This window comes from Mesitornis unicolor, unplaced genomic scaffold, assembly GCF_000695765.1.
Source record: "Mesitornis unicolor isolate BGI_N332 unplaced genomic scaffold, ASM69576v1 scaffold3234, whole genome shotgun sequence".
In the NCBI taxonomy this organism is placed as follows: Eukaryota; Metazoa; Chordata; class Aves; order Mesitornithiformes; family Mesitornithidae; genus Mesitornis; species Mesitornis unicolor.
Window position 1 is genome coordinate 18,489 of NW_010179408.1, and position 19,964 is coordinate 38,452.

Consider the following 19,964-nt stretch of genomic DNA (forward strand, 5'->3'; position numbering starts at 1 on the left):
TTATGAAAACTGGGTTTGCAGCTTATGACTGCAGATCACTACTTACATATTAGCAGAACATAATGCACAGCTCAGAACCACCAGCTCCAACTGCAAAGGGATACCCAAAACCATTGGGGTACACTCTTGATATTTTGACATCAAAGAGAGCAACCAATCAAGTCCTATAATGTTGGCCAACTATTTCTGTAGAAGCAGCACCCAAAATTTTCAGTAATTACAGAAGCAACACTGAGTATCAACCCCTGAAACAGATGGACATACTCAGGTAGCTAAATGGGCAGTAAAAGAGGCTTGTATATGGAACATGTGAGAGGAACAAGATGAGATAACCACTTTCTCACCTGACTGCATCCCCTTAGCTTTGTCCTTGAATTTCATCCATACCTCTGGATTCAGCTGGAAACACAGCTGAATGTTTTCTCCAAGCTGTATTCTGGAGACATCAAAGAATACAGTGAGGAGATGGTCATCTTCAGTTATGTTGTCCTCATCACAAACTTTCAGCTCCAGAATGTTCTGGAATGAAAAGCAAAAATAGATTATATAAGGATTAACAAACATAAGACACCACAGATATTTCATTTTAGCTAAAGGAATTTGGGGAAGAAGATGGAGAATGAAAGCAAAGACGACAGTAAAATGGAAAATTTGCAGTGAAACTCTACAGACGATTGACTATTCAGGAAGATACAGTCTTAGCCAAACGATGAAAGCTAAATCACTACAGCAAGAGAACGTGAACACTTTGTAAGGGAATTTAGAGAGACATGCAGTGTGGAAGGACTGTGTGGTAGGTTTGATATCTGGTAAGAATACCTGTTGCAGATAACTACTGTTCCTACCTTAACTTGGCTTTGAATGGTGAAGTGGAAGGTTTCGTTCCATGTTGGGTTCTTTGTGTTCTGGACTGTTTTGGTGCGGAATTGCTGCACGGAAGCTGTTGGCAGGCTTAGCCTCACATAGCAGTCTGGCTGTGTTACTGTTGAAGATAGGGAAAGCATGAAAACATTGGACCACTGAATCACATCTAGTACCACCTAAGGTCTTGTATTGTATGAACTTTTAAGCTCTGTACACAGGACACTATGCAGAGCACAGGCCAGGATGTTAGCTAAGGTACCATCAAGCCAGTACTAGACAACCAAATGCTTTACTCTTTGTGAAAGCCTGGCAGTTTGCTCTTCTTGAGAACTACTTCTTTTAATTGCTGGGAAAAACAGCAAACATTCAAAATATGCAGTTACATTGCATTCTTTTTCAAAAAGATACATAAGCAGACTACCTATACATATATCAGACTTCAAAGGTTTTAACACTGACAAGCTATCCATACACACAGGGGAACAAATACACACACAAGAGCCTCACAGGGCTGAGCACTGTTGACGGTTCAGCTGCCTGTCAGGAACACGGAGCAGATAGCATTAACAGCTGTGGCAGGGACTGCTGGACAGACACAGCCCAACTCATACATAGGGAGCTCCCACAGGTAGGCATGGACATGCCTTAATGTTTCTGGGGTAGCTCTGGCTGTAAGTTCCATCTAGTCTACTTCTTGGACCATCCTTTCTTTCCTCTAGTCTGGCTGCCAGCACGGTGGTGACAGGAGCTCATTTCACTGAACGTTCCCCTGAAGTCCCATTGCTGTCACAGAAGGTAGGTCTGCCACCAAGACACTTGATCTCAGTCTGCCTTCTTCCCCTTCGGGAAGTTAAAGAAGGGAAACACACACACACACACACACACACACACACACACAATAGAACTCAACAACAGAGCTTATAAAGAAAAAAAATTCAAGAATAAAAAATCAGGAAGATAAATAAATAGTCCGTGGAGCAGATGAACTGAATTTAATCCTTTGTGAAGAAGATTAAAATGAGCACATATATGAAAAGCGTTAAAATGTTGAACAGTCTGATGGTGTAACATTTGGTTTGTAAAGCAGCTGAGGGAGACTTTTTGCCAGTAAAGCTGTATGAAAATTATTGCTTAATGCCACTACTTTCACCTACATCTCTGTGCCTCAGCCAGGGAGGAATAAGGTTATTTGCAACACTCAATGGGCAGGTGAAAGCTTGTCTGTGCTTCCCAGCACAGAGCCAGGTAACATTGCTGCTTTGCACAAGATTGCATTATGTTGTCTTTGCGTTTTCAATTAAAGGTGTGTTCAGATCATAAAGTTCACCTACGAATTTTAATGCTTCCAGATGTAGGAAGGGCAGCTTCAGGATTTTCATTTTCCTTTCCCAAATGAAGAGGCCAGTTGTAAAGTTCAGCTTCCCACCTGAGGTCCATTGTAAGTGAGGAACGTTCAGGACCAAAGTTTCAGTATGAAACCATGGTTAGCAACAGTCTGCAGTGCTTAAATCATCAACAAGCACTTTCATTCTGAGGTCAGAATAAACTGCTGGCATGTATGTTTTGACATAGTTATTAAGAAATAAAAGACAAGCATGAGATCATGAGATCTCATGCTAATCATGAGATTAGCAGTCCTGTGGACCCACACTCAAAAGTCAGGGATAATCACCCTACAGAACACAATCTATTAGTTCAGGACAACAACCCACACAAGTGCCAGATAGCATGGGGGAGTATTGCCCATAAGTGCCTATCCTGTTATTAGCATTATATTTCCTCTATTTGTAACACCACCTACCCTAGCATCCCTGCCATTGCATAGCAGACACACCTTCTTCTAACTAGGCTTAGTCTTGTCCCATTTAGTGTTACTGGTAGACCTGACTTTGGGGAAACAGAATAATTGATGAAGCCCTTTCACAGAATCACAGAATATCAGGAGTTGGAAGGGACCTCGAAAGCTCACCCAGTCCAACCCCTGCCAGAGCAGGATCACCAGAGCAGGATCACACAAGAACATGTCCAGGTCGGTTTTGAGTATCTCCAGAGAAGGAGACTCCACAACCTCTCTGGGCAGCCTGGGCCAGTGCTCTGTCATCCTCACAGTAAAAAAGTTTTTCCTCATGTTCACATGGAACCTCCTATGCTCCAGCTTGGGACCATTGCCCCTTGTCCTGCCATTGGACATCACAGAGCAGAGCCTGGCTCCTTCCTCCTGACACTTGCCCTTCACAAATTTATAAACATGAATGAGGTCTCCCCTCAGTCTCCTCTTCTCCAAGCTCAAGAGCCCCAGCTCCCTCAGCCACTCCTCATCAGGAGATGCTCCACTCCCTCCAGCATCTTTGTGGCTCTGCTGGACTCTTTCAAGCAGTTCCTGTCCTTCTTGAACTGAAGGGCCCAGAACTGAACACAGTCTATGTGTAACTGAAGAATTAACAAAGCCAGCCTTTTTTTTTTTCCCCTGAGACTCCTGAGACTTAAGTCATCTTTGTCTGAGCAACTGAACAACCAAAAACAAAGAGTGACTTTGATGAAGGTAGCTGTGGTATATACGAAGATATATAAATTAAAAAAAAAATCAAAACATATAAAAATCACCTGAGTTTCTAACAGTCCCAATCACTCCCAAACTTTTCTGTGTATACAGGAAATGTCCATATGAAAATCTTTTTTGGCTACTGGGAATTCCAGACTGATATTAGCACAGACTGCTGTCAGCTCTTGTCCCAACAAAGAGGAGAATCAGAAGTACCTGAAACTATAAATTTGTGAGTGACCCAACAACTATTTCACTGACATTTTCCAAATAGCAATACATGATCTGACTAAGTCTGTTGTGAAGAGCAAAGTATTGCTTTGAAAGTCATACAGTTAGGGTTTTTTTCTTTTCTGCAAGTGATCACTGTCTGCTACTGCACTGTATCGTATGCCTTTAAGAAATAACTAATTGTTTGACTGCAGAGCTCTGACTTCTCATTTCAGATCTCTGATTTCCCCTGGGGGACTTCTTACACGGCCACTACACAAGCCTGCTTCCCTCTTCCTATCTGTAAAAAGTGTTTTGTGATGCCTTTTGTACTTCCGAGGTGTCTTCTGAAACCTGGTTGCCTCTTCATCGTGAAGTATTTTTCAGGTGTTACAGGAAAGGCACTTACAACACCCAGGAACCTTCTTTACACATCTTTTACACATACCTCAGTCCCATATTCTACCCAACCAGCTCCAGGTTCAAACAGACGTGAGAACTGGAACTCCACAGCGTATCCTGTGCCCAAGCTGGCCAGTCATGCTGCAATATTGCCTTGTATCGAGTGCCTCTTCATGTACATGTGCAAAGCTCCCTTTGCCAGCCAAATCATAATTACCGTGGTATGTAAGCCTAATCACCACCTGACTGCAGCAATTACACTCACACATGGTACAGACAGCAGAGCTTCACAGCAGCGACCTGTTGTGCCTCTCCCCTCCGCCAAGACACGTGAGCAGCTGTCAAACATGCTTGGGGTGGCAAATGTGATACCGGTGTGGGGCAATATCCTGCCAAAAGCAGGTGTGGCAGCAGGTGCTCATGACAGCATGGTCTCTTTGTCCAGTTATTACACTAAGTTTCTAATTATCTTCCAGGATAGCAGCAGGACTGGATCTTAATTGTGCTTTGCCATTAGAAAACATTACAGTGACATGACCCACTCTCAGAAACACCGTCAGATGCACCACGCTGCATCCCAGACAAGAGCAGGGCACCAGCTCTTCTGGCTCAGACTGAAATCTCACCTGTCCCATAGACAGCTCAAATCCAAACAGGGATAAAAGAAAAAAAATGTTAATTTTTATTCTGCCTCTTTTTTTTGATGCTAACAGACACAACCTCCAGCCCATGTGTAACCTGGGCAGAAACTTGGACACTCTCCTCCTCTTGCCTTTAAGTGCTCACATTTAAGGCTTTTTCTAGGCAGTAGATTTTTTTCATGACCTCTAGGATATAGGGTCTTTTTTCATTGTGCAGAAGGGATCTGAACCAAGACTGTGACCTCAAGCACTGTCTGTCCGCATCACCTCCTTGATCATGTCTTCCCTCATCTGGGCGCATCTATGTCATGAAATATAAACTACCTACACCAGTTGAGAAAACTATTCTTATTCCTCCCGCACTGTGGAGCTAAGCAGATATCTGTCTGAGGGTGGGTGGACAAGCAGGCACCTTGTTTTCTAGAGCACAGAATGTGGGATAATTTGGAACATTGGAACTTGTTATATTCTTTTTAAAAATAAGAACATGGGTTACTTCTATGAACGTAAACATCTTCCCTTCAGACAGACTATTCCAATTCATTCAGTCCTGGGAGATCAGTTCCTGCCTCCAGGGAGCATTCAACACTAATCTCAGAACAGTTAAACTTTAATAAAAGGCTTTCACACTTTATCCCACCTTGCCCTTGACATTGAGTCGAGCACCCTACAAGTATCCCTAAAACAGTGCCACTAGGCCCATTCACATCCCTCCTTAGAGCATGTCTTTGCTGAGATGTTTCTAAATAACCTTACTTTCCACCCCTCTCCCCCTCCACCTTGTTTTCTCCCTTGTTGGGATTTATCAGTCCACATCACCTTATTTTATAATGAGCTTTTAAGCAGCACCTAGAACAATAGGCTGTTGATACCTAATTGCAACTGCTAAAACGGTGAAGTAAGTAATAAATAACAATGAAACCATAACAACAGTGCAAGAACAAAACAACAGAGGAAGTCTGTGGGTTCCTGCAATAAGTATCACATTGGACCATAGCTCCTCAAACAGTAAGGTTATTTCACTGGCTCTAATTCCTTTCAGTATCTCAAGGGCCTTTCCATGACTTGCTACTGCAATGCTGTAAAATATGGTGTTTTTTCATAAAAATGTAAAACATACTTAATAATTTTATAAAATACTGTACACAAAATAATAGAAGCCTTATATTAAAAAAGTTCAATACTTGGAAGTGTCCAAAATTAACAAGTCTAAAAAAAAATCCATAAAAGCTTCAAAAATATAATTTTCTTACTAAGAAAATGTTGAAAATACTTTTAACTCTACACCAATCAAGGTCTGTTTAGCCCAAGGCCCACAGGCAGTGTCCACTGAGGGCTCCTGATGTTTTCTGGGAGGAGGGAATGGTGGCTTAAAAATGTTCTGCTCAGTGGCTCCATCCAGTTGCCTATTTTTACATTGTTGTTTATCCCTTAACAGTCTGTTTTGTTGGTTTGTTGCTCTCAGTTGTTTGGGTTTTTTTAATTTGTTAATTCCGTTTAATGATTTTGTTTCTCTCCAGTATATTGTGCTTTGCCCCCCTCCCCTTTTTTTTCTTTTTAGGAAGGATCTTTGATCTTGTTAGGGATGAACATCAGTGCCAGAGAAGAAGACCGTTTAGTGGTAGGTGTCTAAGGAAGAGTGCAAGAGTGTAAACGTTGTATAATGCTCTCTCAGCCCTCACAATTTCAGATTCAGAACTTACTAAGACAACCTTCACTGTGTTTTTTCTTCTGTGAACTTGTCCAGTCTCTGCCTGGAACCCATGTAAAGTTTTGACATCTGTGACCTCTTGCTGCAGAGAGTTCCCAGGCTGAACCACAAGCTGCAACAAGACATGTCCTTCTGCTTGCTCTGGAGCTATGGTGGTTGCCCAAGGGCTGTGAGAGGCTGAGTCTGAAATTTGAAATTCTCTGCAGAGAAATCCCTTGGTTTTAAGGGTGGGATGGATTGGTGCACATCCAAGTCTCACCCCATGAGGGAGTCAGATTGCAGATGAGACACACACCCAAATCTGGGAACTGGCAAGTGTTCACAGGCCTGGGAATATCAAGAGCACCAGTGAGCCTGATGGGGACATGGGTGTGCTCAGTGGGAAGGGGAAATGTGGAGAACACAAACAAAGCACTAAGATCACTGGTGGTATCAGTGACATCAGCTATGCATCAATATACAAGTGTTATCATTTGCACATTGATGGATCAATGGGAAGAGGAGACAAAATAGCATGAGGGTCCAGGGTTTAAAAACTAGAATTAAACAATTGAAACTTAGATATAAATGCTCTCCTATGCACTGAACTTCCATTAATGTTCTTGTATTATCTCTTCCTCATGTTAATGAGGTTTTGAGAGTCTATTGTTATGGATTAATTTTCCCATCTCCATTACCTGGAGATTGTGGCAGATAGGCCAATAATGAAGTTAACCTGCAGCATCAGATTGGGAGACCTTCTAAACACTGAGTGAGTATTAAATAAAGTGATCCAAAAACTCTACAGAAACCTAGTGCAAGAAGGGATCTCCAGAGGAGAAAATAACAAAATGGGATTCACTTTGGAAACAAAAGGATGGGCACAGTTGGTGAGAGAGAGAAGGAGCTGATTTAGAATGTTGAAAGTCCATAAAATGACTGAGAAATAGGTTACACAATTGCCAACTTGTTCTATCTAGAAAAGTTTACAGGGGAAGAAAGTGCTAAAAATAGAGCTGGAAAGAGGAAGAATGAGGGAAAAAAGTCAGTGTCAGGAGAATGGTGCTGTGAAGAAGACTACATGGCTGGTGATGGAGGTCCCACATGCTTCTGGATTTACTGAGGTGGTGTCAGTCTAATCTCTAACTGGAACAATAATATTCTCCCAGTTTTACACCAAAACCAGCAAGATTTTGTACACGTGGTACATTTTTTATCTTAAGCCTCCCATTTTGCTGCTTCTCAGTGGAGGTCAGATAGAGTTACCAACCTGCAATCTGCACTAACTTTTACATTGCCAGTGAGTTTAACCAGAAGCTAAATTAATTTATTAAAACATTTGAAATATAGGTTTACTTTATATGATAAAGAGCGTGTCATTGAAATATGTGACTTCTACAAGTCTGGCTGCACAGAAATCTACATCCTGAAATGGTTTAAAAGCAGATCTTTCTGATAAATGCAACCAGCAAATTTCATGCTCAGCAAAATCAAATGTTACTGGAATTAAGAACTTATCAGACAAAACCAGATTCAACAATCAAGTGCAAGCAAGGCAGTGCCATGACTGGTATGATTTTCTTTTCCTCCATGATGGAAGTATTAAACAAGCAAAGCATTCATCTTTTGCTAGTATTGGTTTTCACAGAATCACAGAACCGCTCGGTTGGAAAAGACCTTCGAGATCATCACGTCCAACCGCTCCTGTCTACCCCCTAAACCATATCCTTAAGTACCTCATCTACCCGCTCTTTAAACACATCCAGGGATGGTGACTCCACCACCTCCCTGGGCAGCCTGTGCCAGCTTCTGACGACCCTCTCAGTAAAGAACTTTACTTTTTGTTCTGTTTTGTTTGTGCATTTTTTTTTCCTTTAGTATTTTGACTGATACTACCATTTCAAACAGATGATAGCTTGGCAATGTTGGTGGTGAATGTCTGTCATTCTGTTTTGCTGGCAACATCCAGGATATGTGTCACTGTGTAAGACAGAACAACCTCAGCCTGGAAAGCCCATGGCTTTACTGCTGCTCCAGACCCCATGCTGCACTCTAAAAGCACCTCTGTCATTCAAACTCCTCATTTAAGCAGCTTTACAGGCTGGTGGGACATGTCTTGGATTGGGAAGCTGAAATGCTTGAGCATTTTAGTACCTGATCCTTGCCTTGGAAACTTTCTAGCATTGGGAAGGACAACATCAAAACATAGGAAACTCCCTTCAGAATAAAAATAGTTTCAAGACAAAAATAAAAAGTATTGACCTAGATGAGAAAAAGGTAGAGAGGAAGTTTGGTAAACTCATTATCATACAGATGGTTTAATTGAAAATGATTATGTGGGGAGATATCTAAGGGCAGTATTTTTCCACGCCTCTTCCTTTCACTTCAGAGTGCACATTTGTACCTTCAAATAGGTTTTAGCTGTAGCAAGGATTTCTCTCCAGCCTATAACTGAACTTCAAATCTCCTTTGCGCACTTCAGCAGTAGCCCAGTGGGACAGACAGACTCTTCTTCCCATACCTTCAGCAACAACAAAACATCCTCTCTTCAATAAAACTCGGAGTAAGAAACTCTTCTTCGTATACCTGTGGTCTCTAGAGAAACTATAGCAGATATCAAAGCAAATAACTTTGGAAAGACCCAAACAAACGTAATGTCTTGCATCATTTTAACTGAACAAATTTTGCTTGCTCTGGTTCCTATAGAAACTTGCTGGATTCAGACTTATTCGTAAAAATTAAGAAATTCAAGACAATCAAACATCTCCTCAGATTGGAGGTTATTGTCATTCAAACCTCTTTTCTAGTGCTTTGTAGTTCAGATATTTACAGAGCGTTAATAAAGTTTTACATAACTATCATTCTTGAAGATTTTGTAAAAGTAATTAAGGATAGAAAAAGCCAACAGTGTGAGCCCTCAACTAAGTCTTCAAACATAGTTCCTATGGTTGAATCAAGTTCTTAGTCCATGAGAGATGCCAAACATGCAGTTCTGAGCTCACAAAATATTCTGTGATAGACCCAGGGATGCACTGGATGGACATTTCTGCAAGAAGGAACCATAGAAAAATGTGCCCCATCTAAACCTATTGTAGTCTTCTCTGTGAATGAAAGGAAAACCTTTTTTGAATTCTGTGCAAACATCTTCTGAACTACAACTGGTGACATCAGCATTATACTGACAAAAATATAAGAATAAATAACATCTTCTAACTACGCTACCTCATCTTCAACATACCACAGTCATGCATCCTCTCTCTCCTTTCATAAATACTCTGTAGTGTTTGTGACACTTGGTTATATTCTGAGTGGTTTTACAAGGATGTGGATGCTCCAGGGATATAGTGAAGATACTCACACAAGTCTGCTTTCCGGGCATTTTTCATCCGTATGATTTTTACGGTAAGCAAGTTGCATGGAGACGGTTCTGTCTGTTGAATAGCATACAAAATGCATGGGATGAGCATGCAGAGAGAAAGAGCAGAAACACAGTCAGAAACAGCATTGAATTAAGCATTTCAATTACACCCATCTAAACCATTTCTGAACTGAGGTTCTTCCTTGTGCATTGACTTCTCCTTTTTCCCCAGAAGGTTTGCAGCCAGCTGTGACCAGAGACCCAAAATGTACATTCAGTCACAGACCAACCCCCTGATGTCCAACATTTTCCATGCTGAGGAATCTCGTGGTAACCCTCAGCTTTAGGTGTCTGACTCCTACAACCCGATCACAGAAAAATGCATGATAGTGAGCCTTGCTGTGTTATTAATAAGGTTGACACACATCTTGGTCTGCGCAAATTCAAAGGATGTCATATATATCCACTATATTTCGCAAGAAACAGCAGACAATCTAGCAGGGCAGGAATTAGTAACGATATCGTGGTGTAATGATGGTGCTCGTCAGCTGGTTTATAGCCATGTAACTCCATTGTTACGTTTTACATAAAGCAGTGCTGGTTCTTAGATAATGAGGATCTGAAAAGCACCTTCCAGAGACCTATAAAACTTCTCAGAAGGAGGGAGGGAAAGCAGCAACTCTATTTCTCTTTGAATAATTCAGTTCATCCAATGTTCTTTTAAGCGAAGGTCACAGGAAAGTATCAATGGAAATCTTGGGAAACCACATAAACCGAAGTGGTTATTGAAAAAACATCTAACAAACCTGTCAGGAGACTGGTTTGATTTCGTCCACCTTTCTCATCCTAAGCAAGGGTCAGACAAACATACTACTTAATTGGAAGTATGGAAGCTGGAGATGAGGTACTTTGCTCCCTAGATAACTTTCTTATTTTAAAGGAATAAAAGGAGGAAAACCTGCACATTTAATGCTGTAAATGAAAAAAAAACAACAAAAAACCAACCAAAAACCCCAAACAAACAAAAAACCCCACCAAAACCAATCAAAAACGTAAAAAAACCTTAAAACCACAAACAAACAACAAAAAAAAACTATCAAGAAAACCAAAAAAGAAAGAGCAAAACTATGCAGTGATGTAAGAAATACATATAAGAGGCAGTTCATGCACTCTACCTATAGAGCAGGGAATATACTGCAATGAATACGTAGATCACAGAATCACAGAATCGCTCGGTTGGAAAAGCCCTCTGAGATCATCATGTCCAACCGTTCCTGTCTACCCCCTAAACCATATCCTTAAGTACTTCGTCTACCCGCTCTTTAAATACATCCAGGGATGGTGACTCCACCACCTCCCTGGGCAGCCTGTGCCAGCTTCTGACGACCCTCTCAGTAAAGAGCTTCCTCCTTATCTCTAACCTGAACCTCCCTTGGCACAGCTTGGTGCCATTTCCCCTTGTTCTCTCCCCCATCACCTGGGAGAAGAGACCAGCACCCACCTCTCTACAAGCTCCCTTGAGGCAGTTGTAGGTGGAGATGAGGTCTCCCCTCAGCCTTCTCTTCTCCAGGCTAAACAAGCCCAGTTCCCTCAGCCGCTCCTCACAAGGCTTGTTCTCCAGAGCCCTCCCCATCCTTGTGGCTCTTCTCTGAACACGCTCCAGAATCTCAACATCTTTCTTCTAGTGAGGGGCCCAGAACTGAACACAGTACTCAGGTGCGATCAAAATATAACAATGTAGAGATGTATAGATCAACAATGTATAGATCAACATATAACAAAGTGTCACCATTCATTCCTTTATATCCAAAAACTCCCACAGTTTTTAAGAGCTGTATTTCACATCTCTTGTAGAAGTTTCCTGATTTTCCCCATGCACTCATTAACATTAGTGATACCTTCTTATTTTTTCTCAGTGAGTTGATTTGTCTAACCCAATTGGATGGAAGTGAAGGACACCAGCAATGTACAAAAATACATCATCTTTTTTTTTTCAACTGGGGATTTTCAAAATAGTTACATTACTACAGCATTAAAGTCCCCGCATTCCTGAAGGCCAAAACCCAAAGTAGGCACAAAACCCAGGGAGAAGCTCCGCTTTGCTCTCAGCCTTGGTGCTGAAGAAGAAATTTCAGAGCTGAAGATACAGGAGGCGGAACACCACCTCCTACAGCAAGTCCCCTCTGCCACCAAGATGCTGCCTGCACGGCTCAGTGCGGAGCCTTCTCTTTCCTTTTCTTACCTGGCTCTTACTGTAGAACAGCCCCATCGTGGTCTTTTCTGTGTTCAAGCCAGGTGCAAAATGTGGCAGCAGGTAGGTACAGAGGAGTCCTGGCCAGGCAGCTTCTTGTGCTTTAAGCTCCCAGGAGCAGGCAGGCAGGTGTGTTAGTGCCTGACTCAGTGACACCTCACCCCGCCATCACCACTTGAGCAATCCCCAACTCCTCCTCCTCCTCGCTGCCCAGGAGGTGAGTGCATGCTGGACACCTGCACAGAGGCACAGACATCCAGCCTCCAGCACTGTAGAAGGATGATCATTGCAGCTGTAGTTAGAGGGACATTGAGACCTCAAAGGGATCTCCTCATCAGTTATGGGCACCGAACAAATGTTTTATACTTTTAAGCATCCCTGTCCCTTCTTGAAGAGGGCCACATTGCTTTTGCACACTGGAGGGCTGTGAAACTGCAGCCCCTTGTGTGGAGTTGGCTGACACCAACCAAGGTCCTTCTAGCTGCCCAAGAGTGGGCAACGAGGACTTCTTTGGCCAAAGGCATTGAGCAAACTGATGTGTGTACAGAAGACTTTTTGTAGGTTGTTTTGCCTACAGGGAGTAGGTGGGTCTTTGCTTAAAGACACATCTGAAAGAATCTTTTTTAATCCCCGTCTCACCTTCCATTTTGCTCAGCTCAGGCAGTAAACTGTCTATCAGCCAGGCAGATATTGCAGTGACAAATACTCCACTAAACAATTCCTAAATCACCTGTTGAAACCGCAAGGGAGTTTCCCTTGCAAAGGCAAGTCTTTAAAATCTCACACACTTCTTCAAGAGTTTAGTTACTTTGTGCACCTCAATTTAAGTGCTTCAGCGAATGATCTCCAATAGGATACATCTGGTAGGGTGAAATTAATGATTTATATTCTCATCTTTATAAGGCTTCACTGTACAGAGCGCTACACATCATGTGAAGTGGTTCAGCTCTCAGTACATATATACATGAAGTGAGTACACTAGAAATAATAGGAAATTTTTTTAAAAAAAAAACAACTCATACTGACTATTAAGAAATTTAACAAAAAATAAAAATCAAAATAATCTCATTTCACTTGATAAAGGTAATTTCATAAACATAATATCATTTGAATTTCATAAAATATTTGGTATTTGAAGACACTCTAACTTAAGAACTAGATGCGAAAGATGTTACCCAGGCAAACTTTAAACACATTAAGGCTGGGTAACTAACAGATCACAAGCAGCAGTAGTCAAAGGAAGGTAATCTCAAAGGAAAAAATTCCTAGAAAGGCTGCAAACAGATCAGTTATAAGTCTATTACATGTGCTTTTCAATGATGTGGAAATTAAAAACAAAAAAATCATTATTGGTGCCGTGTTTCAAAAAGAGGATATTGATATACTGGGGAAGCTGAAGGAAAGCTGCAGAATGAACTTGAGAGTAGGAGGAACTCCCTCAGAGAGGGAAAGGCAGGTTTTATATCAGCCAGCAGGACACAACACGGAGATACCCCAAGGCTGATTTGGGGTGCATCACACCTATGTGAGTACAGTAATTAGTCATGGTTAGAAGATGGGCTAATTAACCCTGATGAAAAGCAGGGTTAATCAGGCTCAGGCTGTGTCATGGACCTGTCTGGCTTTTCTCCATGCTGTTGTTGAGTAACTTTCCCCTATAAAACAGACTGAAACGTCTTCCAGCCTGCTTTGTTTAATTTCCAGCAAAAACATCTTGAAAACCATGGAAGTAAAACCAAAGACATCTCTGGAAAAGACCCAGAGGGATCCCATGAGCTGATAGTCCAGCGTACTGGAGCTGGACCACAATTGCAGCTGCCTCACAAACAGAGGGCTAATAATCTAGATTTAAACATGCAGTATTGTACCTGAACCCAGGGTTACACCATGCTCTTTCAAGTGCTTCGAGTGCATGAACATGATGAGCATGCTCCTAGATGAAAAACGTGGCCCACTCCTCCCCTTCCAACACCCAAATTGCTCTAACATGCACCACCAGCTATTTTTTCCATAGGAGAGAATCTTTTTCTCCCATCCATTTCCTAGAACTTTGTTCCATACTACCAGATTTGTCACTTCTGAGCATAATCAAGACTCTTCTGATCTTAACACCAATTGTGCCCTGGTGACACAGTCTGAAGTTCGTTGCAACAGTAGAAGCCTTTTATTGTCAAAAGAAAGATAATCCCAAGCATCTTCTGAGCTGCTGTGACCAGTCTCTTCGTGTATCACAGTTCCACAGTGCAGGGCTGCTACTGTGAAAGACTGAGCTTGTGATCTGCCTGTTGCAAATCTGCGAGAAGAGCCTTTAACAGCTACCCTCCTGCAGAAGCCCTCTAGGAATTTTTGATGATGAGGAACCACTTTCTCAGGACTATCTCTGCAAAAGACCATCTGCAAGAAAGTATTGAACAGTTGCAAAAAAAAAAATGTCTGGAAGGGATCTCAAAAGGTCCTCTTGCATTGTCCTATTCCCTACAAGCAGCTAGCAGCCACTTCCCTTATGAAACGCTGGGAGAAATCACAAGAAATTTGAAGAACAGTCAAATCAGGTGAAGATGAGTGAGACAGGACAGTCAGCAGCAACTCTGAGAGAAAACTAAAGGAAAGTTGGTCAGCATGAATACTTCTTATGTTGAATACAGGCAGTTCTGTGGCTAGCAGCTCAGAGGACTCTTCTGACAACCTGAAACAAAGACAACCTCATTCACAGATATTTTTTATTGATGGTGAAAACTGTATAAATGTTTACAATGCTGATAGTAACTTAAGAAATGCAAATTAAAAAAATTAGTGAAGAAAGCCAGTTAAAAACCTCATAGTGGGCAGACAATCAAATCAGAGATGACAACCTTCAATAATTAAGATAAGTAAGACCGACACAATGGATTGGTTATTCACCAGAGAAATTTCACTTCAAGGGATTGCTGTTCTGTGTTGTGGTTTAAGCCCAGCTGGCAACTAAGTACCACACAGCCACTCACTCACTTTGCCCCTAGTAGGCTGGGGGAGAGAATCAGAAGGGCAAAGATGAGAAAACTCATGGGTTGAGATAAAGACAGTTTAATAGGTAAAGCAAACGTTGCCAACACAAGCAAAGCAAAACAAGGAATTAATTCACTCCTTCCCCTCGGCAGGCAGGTGTTCAGTGATCTCCAGGCAAGCAGGGCTCCATCATGCATAATGGTTACTTGGGAAGACAAACACCATAACTCCAAATGTCCTCACCTTCCTCTTCCTTCCCCCAGGTTTTGCTGCTGAGCATGAAGTCATATGGTATAGGATATCCCTTTGGTCATTTGGGGTCAGCTGTCCCAGCTGTGTCCCCTCCCATCTTCACGTGCACCACCAGCCTAATTGCTAATTGGGTGGGCTGAGAAGCAGAAAAGGCCTAGACTCTGTCTAAGCATTTCTCAGTAATAACAAAAACATCCCTGTATTATTAACACTGTTTTCAGCATAAATCCAAAACATAGTCACATACCAGCTACTATGAAGAAAATTAATTCTATCTCTGCCAAAATCAGCACATTCTGCCAGACAGGAAAAAAAACCTACACACACATAAATACTGGTTTGATTCACATTTTAATGTGCTACATATTTAATTATCTTACACAACACTATATTAATTTATATGGAATACGTATATCAATTGGTAAAGTAACAAGGCAACAAAAAAAATAAGTGCAAACTTGTTGTTTTGAAGTTTGTTTTGGATTAAAGCACTGGTAAATTCCAATCTGTTCATCCGAACAGCCATGTAAGTAGGATTATTTGGAGTCCAGCACGTCCTCAGGATGACACAAGTACCACTGGCAAACATCAAACACCTTGATCTCACCAGGCAATAGACAACCCAAGAAATATCATGAGGAAGGTTGAAGCTAGTGGGTGGTGGCTAATATTTCCGCTGCTTCCTCCGTGCCACTGCCAAGCGCAAGGCCCGAATAATTGACTTCTCATTATTCAGGACATTGTAATCAGTCAGTTTCACCAGTTTGTCAAAATTCTCTTCACTGAAACACACCTCCCTTGTTGTAAATGGGGAGAAGATGCTGGAGACATCAACTTTGCCTCCAGCCATCTCTTCAGGACTCCTTTCCACACCTGAGGGAAGAACCACAAGGAGATGCACCAATAAGGTTTTATTGCAGTATGTGGCTCATATCAGTCATTTAATTATTGATAGGTAGAAAAGGAAAATTTGAAGGAAAATCTATGATTTGCCAGAGGGATGTAAAAGTACTCTAGTAGCACAGCATTCTTCAGCCCCTGGATCAAGCCTGATGTAAACCTCAGACAGCTGGAAATGGTTGATTATCAGCAGCAGTGGTTGTAGACCACTCCTTGGACAACAAGCCTTTGTTAGTCAAACTAGAAAAGTGCAAGTAAAAGGAAAACAAGATACTCTTGTACTAGATGAAATAATATTCTCACTCAAAGATCCGGAGAAATCATGGCACTCAAACAGAAGACACAGTTCATATTAAAAACAAGATCTCTGTCCACTCATTCCTCAGTCTAGGATATTAGTTTTGAGTATGTGAACAAAACTGAGATGAATGGGCTACCACCAAAACCTCTAGAAGATTTTTCTTCCATCTTTGTTTGCAAGCAGCAGTGCGTAACAAGTCCACACAGGTTTACAGGAGTAAAACAGCTTGTGTTGAGGACCTACCACCCATGCTGTGAGTATTTTCGGAGTTTTACCTTCATACTATCTCTAATAAGTCCTATTTTAATCTCAAATGTATTAGGAAAGCTTCCTGAATTCTGGCAGTTCAGACATACTGACACAGACCAGTTATTTTTGTCAGAGATGAGATTGATAATGCCAGCATTAGAAAGAATGTCAGAGATGATAGTGAGACATTAGATATTAAATGGAGAGGACACACTAGGCAAGTGACTTTTTATTAAAATTGCTAGCTGTAGATGACTCACCAGGAGCTTTATATTTCTTGAAAGTGTCATTTACTAGGGGGAAAAAAAGCACTGTTGGAGCTTGTGGACAGTCAGCATCTTCAAACACATAACATTCCTTCAAGTTTTCCCTGTCTTCTTCACTTATCTCAATTTTAGGAAACGGAATTCCTTGCCCCGAGAAGTAATTTGCAATCTGATCCAGAGGCTGGGTGAATGAATAAAATAAATGAAATTAATACAAAGAAACAAAACTCAAAAAAGATCCAGAGACCTGACCTGGACTTTGTAAGCTCCAGCAGCTAACTTGAGTATTCTAAGGTTTGTGTATTCCACGGTTTGAGTATTCCTCTGGGAAGATGTTAAGTTTCAGACAGAAACAGCTATAACCACGCCAGACAATTTTCTGCATTGTTTTAGGTACAACAAGAAAACATTCACTATCTTTAAACCTGCAAATGGGGCCAAAAGCCACAAGACTAATTTTATAATTCCAATGAAACAGGTTCAGAAGGCGAATGCAAAGAAACTGCAAGAATGGAGAAGGAACAGGCCAGTTCAAATTATTGTGTCATTACCTTGACTTCATCATTTACCATTTTCCCAGTCTTTGTCCTCTGAATAGTTTGTAACCGTTTGATAATTACTCCCTATTAACAAATACATTTATCAACACACCTTATGACCTTGTGCAAAAACCACAACTTTAACAGCTATATTTACTCTAAGCCTACACTTGGTTTTATATTATTCTCATTATATATGCAACACACTACTATTGTTGTTGTTGTTGTTATTATAATTATGCAGCACTATTGTTAATCAAGTGCAGCATCAGCCAGTATATTTCCATAAGACTGATATCAGATAAAGAGGCCCAGAGGCACACAGGGTTTTCTATATAATCTATTAAAATATTGCCAGAACTTCCCATTGCCTCCGTAACTTGCACAGTCCAAGGAAAACCAAAATCAGTATCAGAGCTCCGTAATGCTCTTCAGTCAGCTCTTCAGAAACTCCTGGATCCACTGCAGTGAAGACCTTGGTGATTTCAAAATGCCTATATCCATTGCCATCTTCTAATATCCTTCTTAGTTACTGAGAAATAAATCACCCAATAATCTAAATAATAAATCAGATAATAATAATAATTTAATTTGCATTCCAATACTGGAAAGCTGGTTGGTTTAACTGATAAGTGCTAGAGACCAAAAGACCATGAAGGAAAAAGGTCTCAGATACCTTGGCTTTTCTTACCAGTGTCTGGGACCCTCCACTGTAATTTAAATGCAGGATGACATCCACCTCCCTCTTCGATCTCAAAAGTGGTGGGTAGCTGGTATTGATGAAAAATCCAGTATCAACCAGGGAGAGCTCATCGTCTGCTGTTTCCATCAGTTTATTTGGGAAGGAGTCTATCACTGTATCTGAAACACAAACATTTCTTATTACCACAAACAAAACCCAAGATTGATCTCTCCTCTGCAGAACATTAAAGAGGGAAGAATGGAGAATTTCCCCCCTCATTTTCCCTGCCTTCCTTTGACTCAATAGCAGCATTATTTACAGGAGTCATTGACACACTACAGCTTTTTCCTTCCTGGATGCCTCAGGCTGAGCTCACCTTGTCCACTGGAACACAATCCCCAGATAACTAAATTCAATTTCACCCCTCAACCACCCCAAAAATGAAATCCTGTTCAAATCTGGCTTCCATGTCTTCCATTTGTGGAAGGGAAACGTCAAATTCCAGAAGTCAGTCTTGCCACTTCCTCCTCATTGGAAACCTTAAATTCCGAAACCTAAACCTCCTCAAAATGTTACTGAAAAACATGCTGTGTGTTACTGTGCCTTTCCAGGTAGAAAATCCTTCACTCTCCAGGTACTTGCTATGCATCTGGAAGCCTCTGATAAAATTGGGATACTGTGCAATGGTTGGGCGTCCTGTTAAGACACCTCGCAGAGCAGAGGAGAGGACGCTCGAGGGAGAAAATAGACATGTGTCTACCTCATAGGGATTCATGGCCAGATAGGGTTCTTCCCCTGCAAGAAGGAAAGAAGAAGTTCTGAGTTTAGGAGAGTTTTCTGAAATGATAAATATATCTAAAAATGGAGTAACTAATAAACACAGTAGTCACCATCCCCTACTCCGAACAGAAATCAAACGTAGTTATAAGTCCTTAAGGTCTATGCTACCAAATAAAACTCAGCATTAGACATTGAATTAAATCGTCGGCGGGCAGTAAGCTGCCAGCAGAAGCACCACCTCTCACTCTAGGCTTCCTCGGATGATGCCCACCTCTATTGCAGCACGTGGTGAAAGGGAGAGCTGAGTCCCACAACATACAGGAGGACAACACTGGCTTTTGAACAGGACACCTTCAGAATGCACGTGAATATCACTCAGTTGCAAACATTAGCTAAGTTAGGAGGCCAGTCACTCCCTGCGCAATTAACAGCAAAAGTGAGCTTTCTCCACAGGCAGTTTAGTGGAGAAACCAGCCCTCTGCAAGAACAGTTTTCTCTATTGATGGTATTAGTGGCCAAGGAGGACCCTATCCTAACTTAACAATCTTAAGATACAACATGATTTTTACATGTCTGCTGGAGACTGTTTTTGTGTCTCTATGTCCTTTAGAAAAAGACACAGCTTTGCCAAAGCTTTGCCAAACAAGCACAGGTTAGTTCTTCTAAATCAGGCCAAAAAATGTCCTAGACGACTTCTCTGCTTTGCTTTCTGCTTCTTTCCCCCTCTGAATTCAACAGCATCTCTTTAGGCATTAGACATCTGCACAGAATACAAGGAATGTATACTAATGGGGAAAAAAAACCCACAAAACCCAAAACCCAACACGAAAACATCTCACCAATATCTTTTACTCTGTCTCTGGTCCATCTACACCAGAAGTCCTCTGAATCAGTAGCCAAATTCCAGACATACATCACATCTATGGAAAATATACTACTCCACATGCCTGTAATGTGAAAGAGAAAATAGGAACTGATTGATTGAGTAGGCTTGGAAGAATTTTAATTGATACATACCTTCAGTCCTTCCCCTTGGATACTTCCTTTCTATC

General features: G+C 41.4%; 2 protein-coding genes across 2 annotated transcripts in view; both read right to left on the reverse strand.

Annotated features, from left to right (window-relative positions):
• LOC104539274 (cytosolic phospholipase A2 epsilon-like) overlaps nt 1–11,976 on the reverse strand; it is a 26,954-nt gene extending 14,978 nt beyond the window's left edge. Inside the window, exons 1-4 of the mRNA XM_010182751.1 lie at nt 11,950–11,976; nt 9,708–9,780; nt 846–982; nt 388–519 (exon numbers count right to left, since the gene is read on the reverse strand). Of these exons, the coding sequence (XP_010181053.1) occupies nt 388–519; nt 846–982; nt 9,708–9,780; nt 11,950–11,976 (369 nt within the window). The remainder of the gene's footprint in view (nt 1–387; nt 520–845; nt 983–9,707; nt 9,781–11,949) is intronic.
• A 3,883-nt stretch (nt 11,977–15,859) lies between these two features.
• Nucleotides 15,860–19,859, reverse strand: LOC104539275 (cytosolic phospholipase A2 epsilon-like; the record flags this gene model as incomplete). Its single annotated transcript, XM_010182752.1, has 5 exons — nt 15,860–16,068; nt 16,906–17,092; nt 18,142–18,311; nt 18,736–18,927; nt 19,752–19,859. Coding segments are annotated over 5 exons (866 nt in total), but the record flags the coding sequence as incomplete, so codon positions are not given.
• Nucleotides 19,860–19,964: the final 105 nt, after the last annotated feature.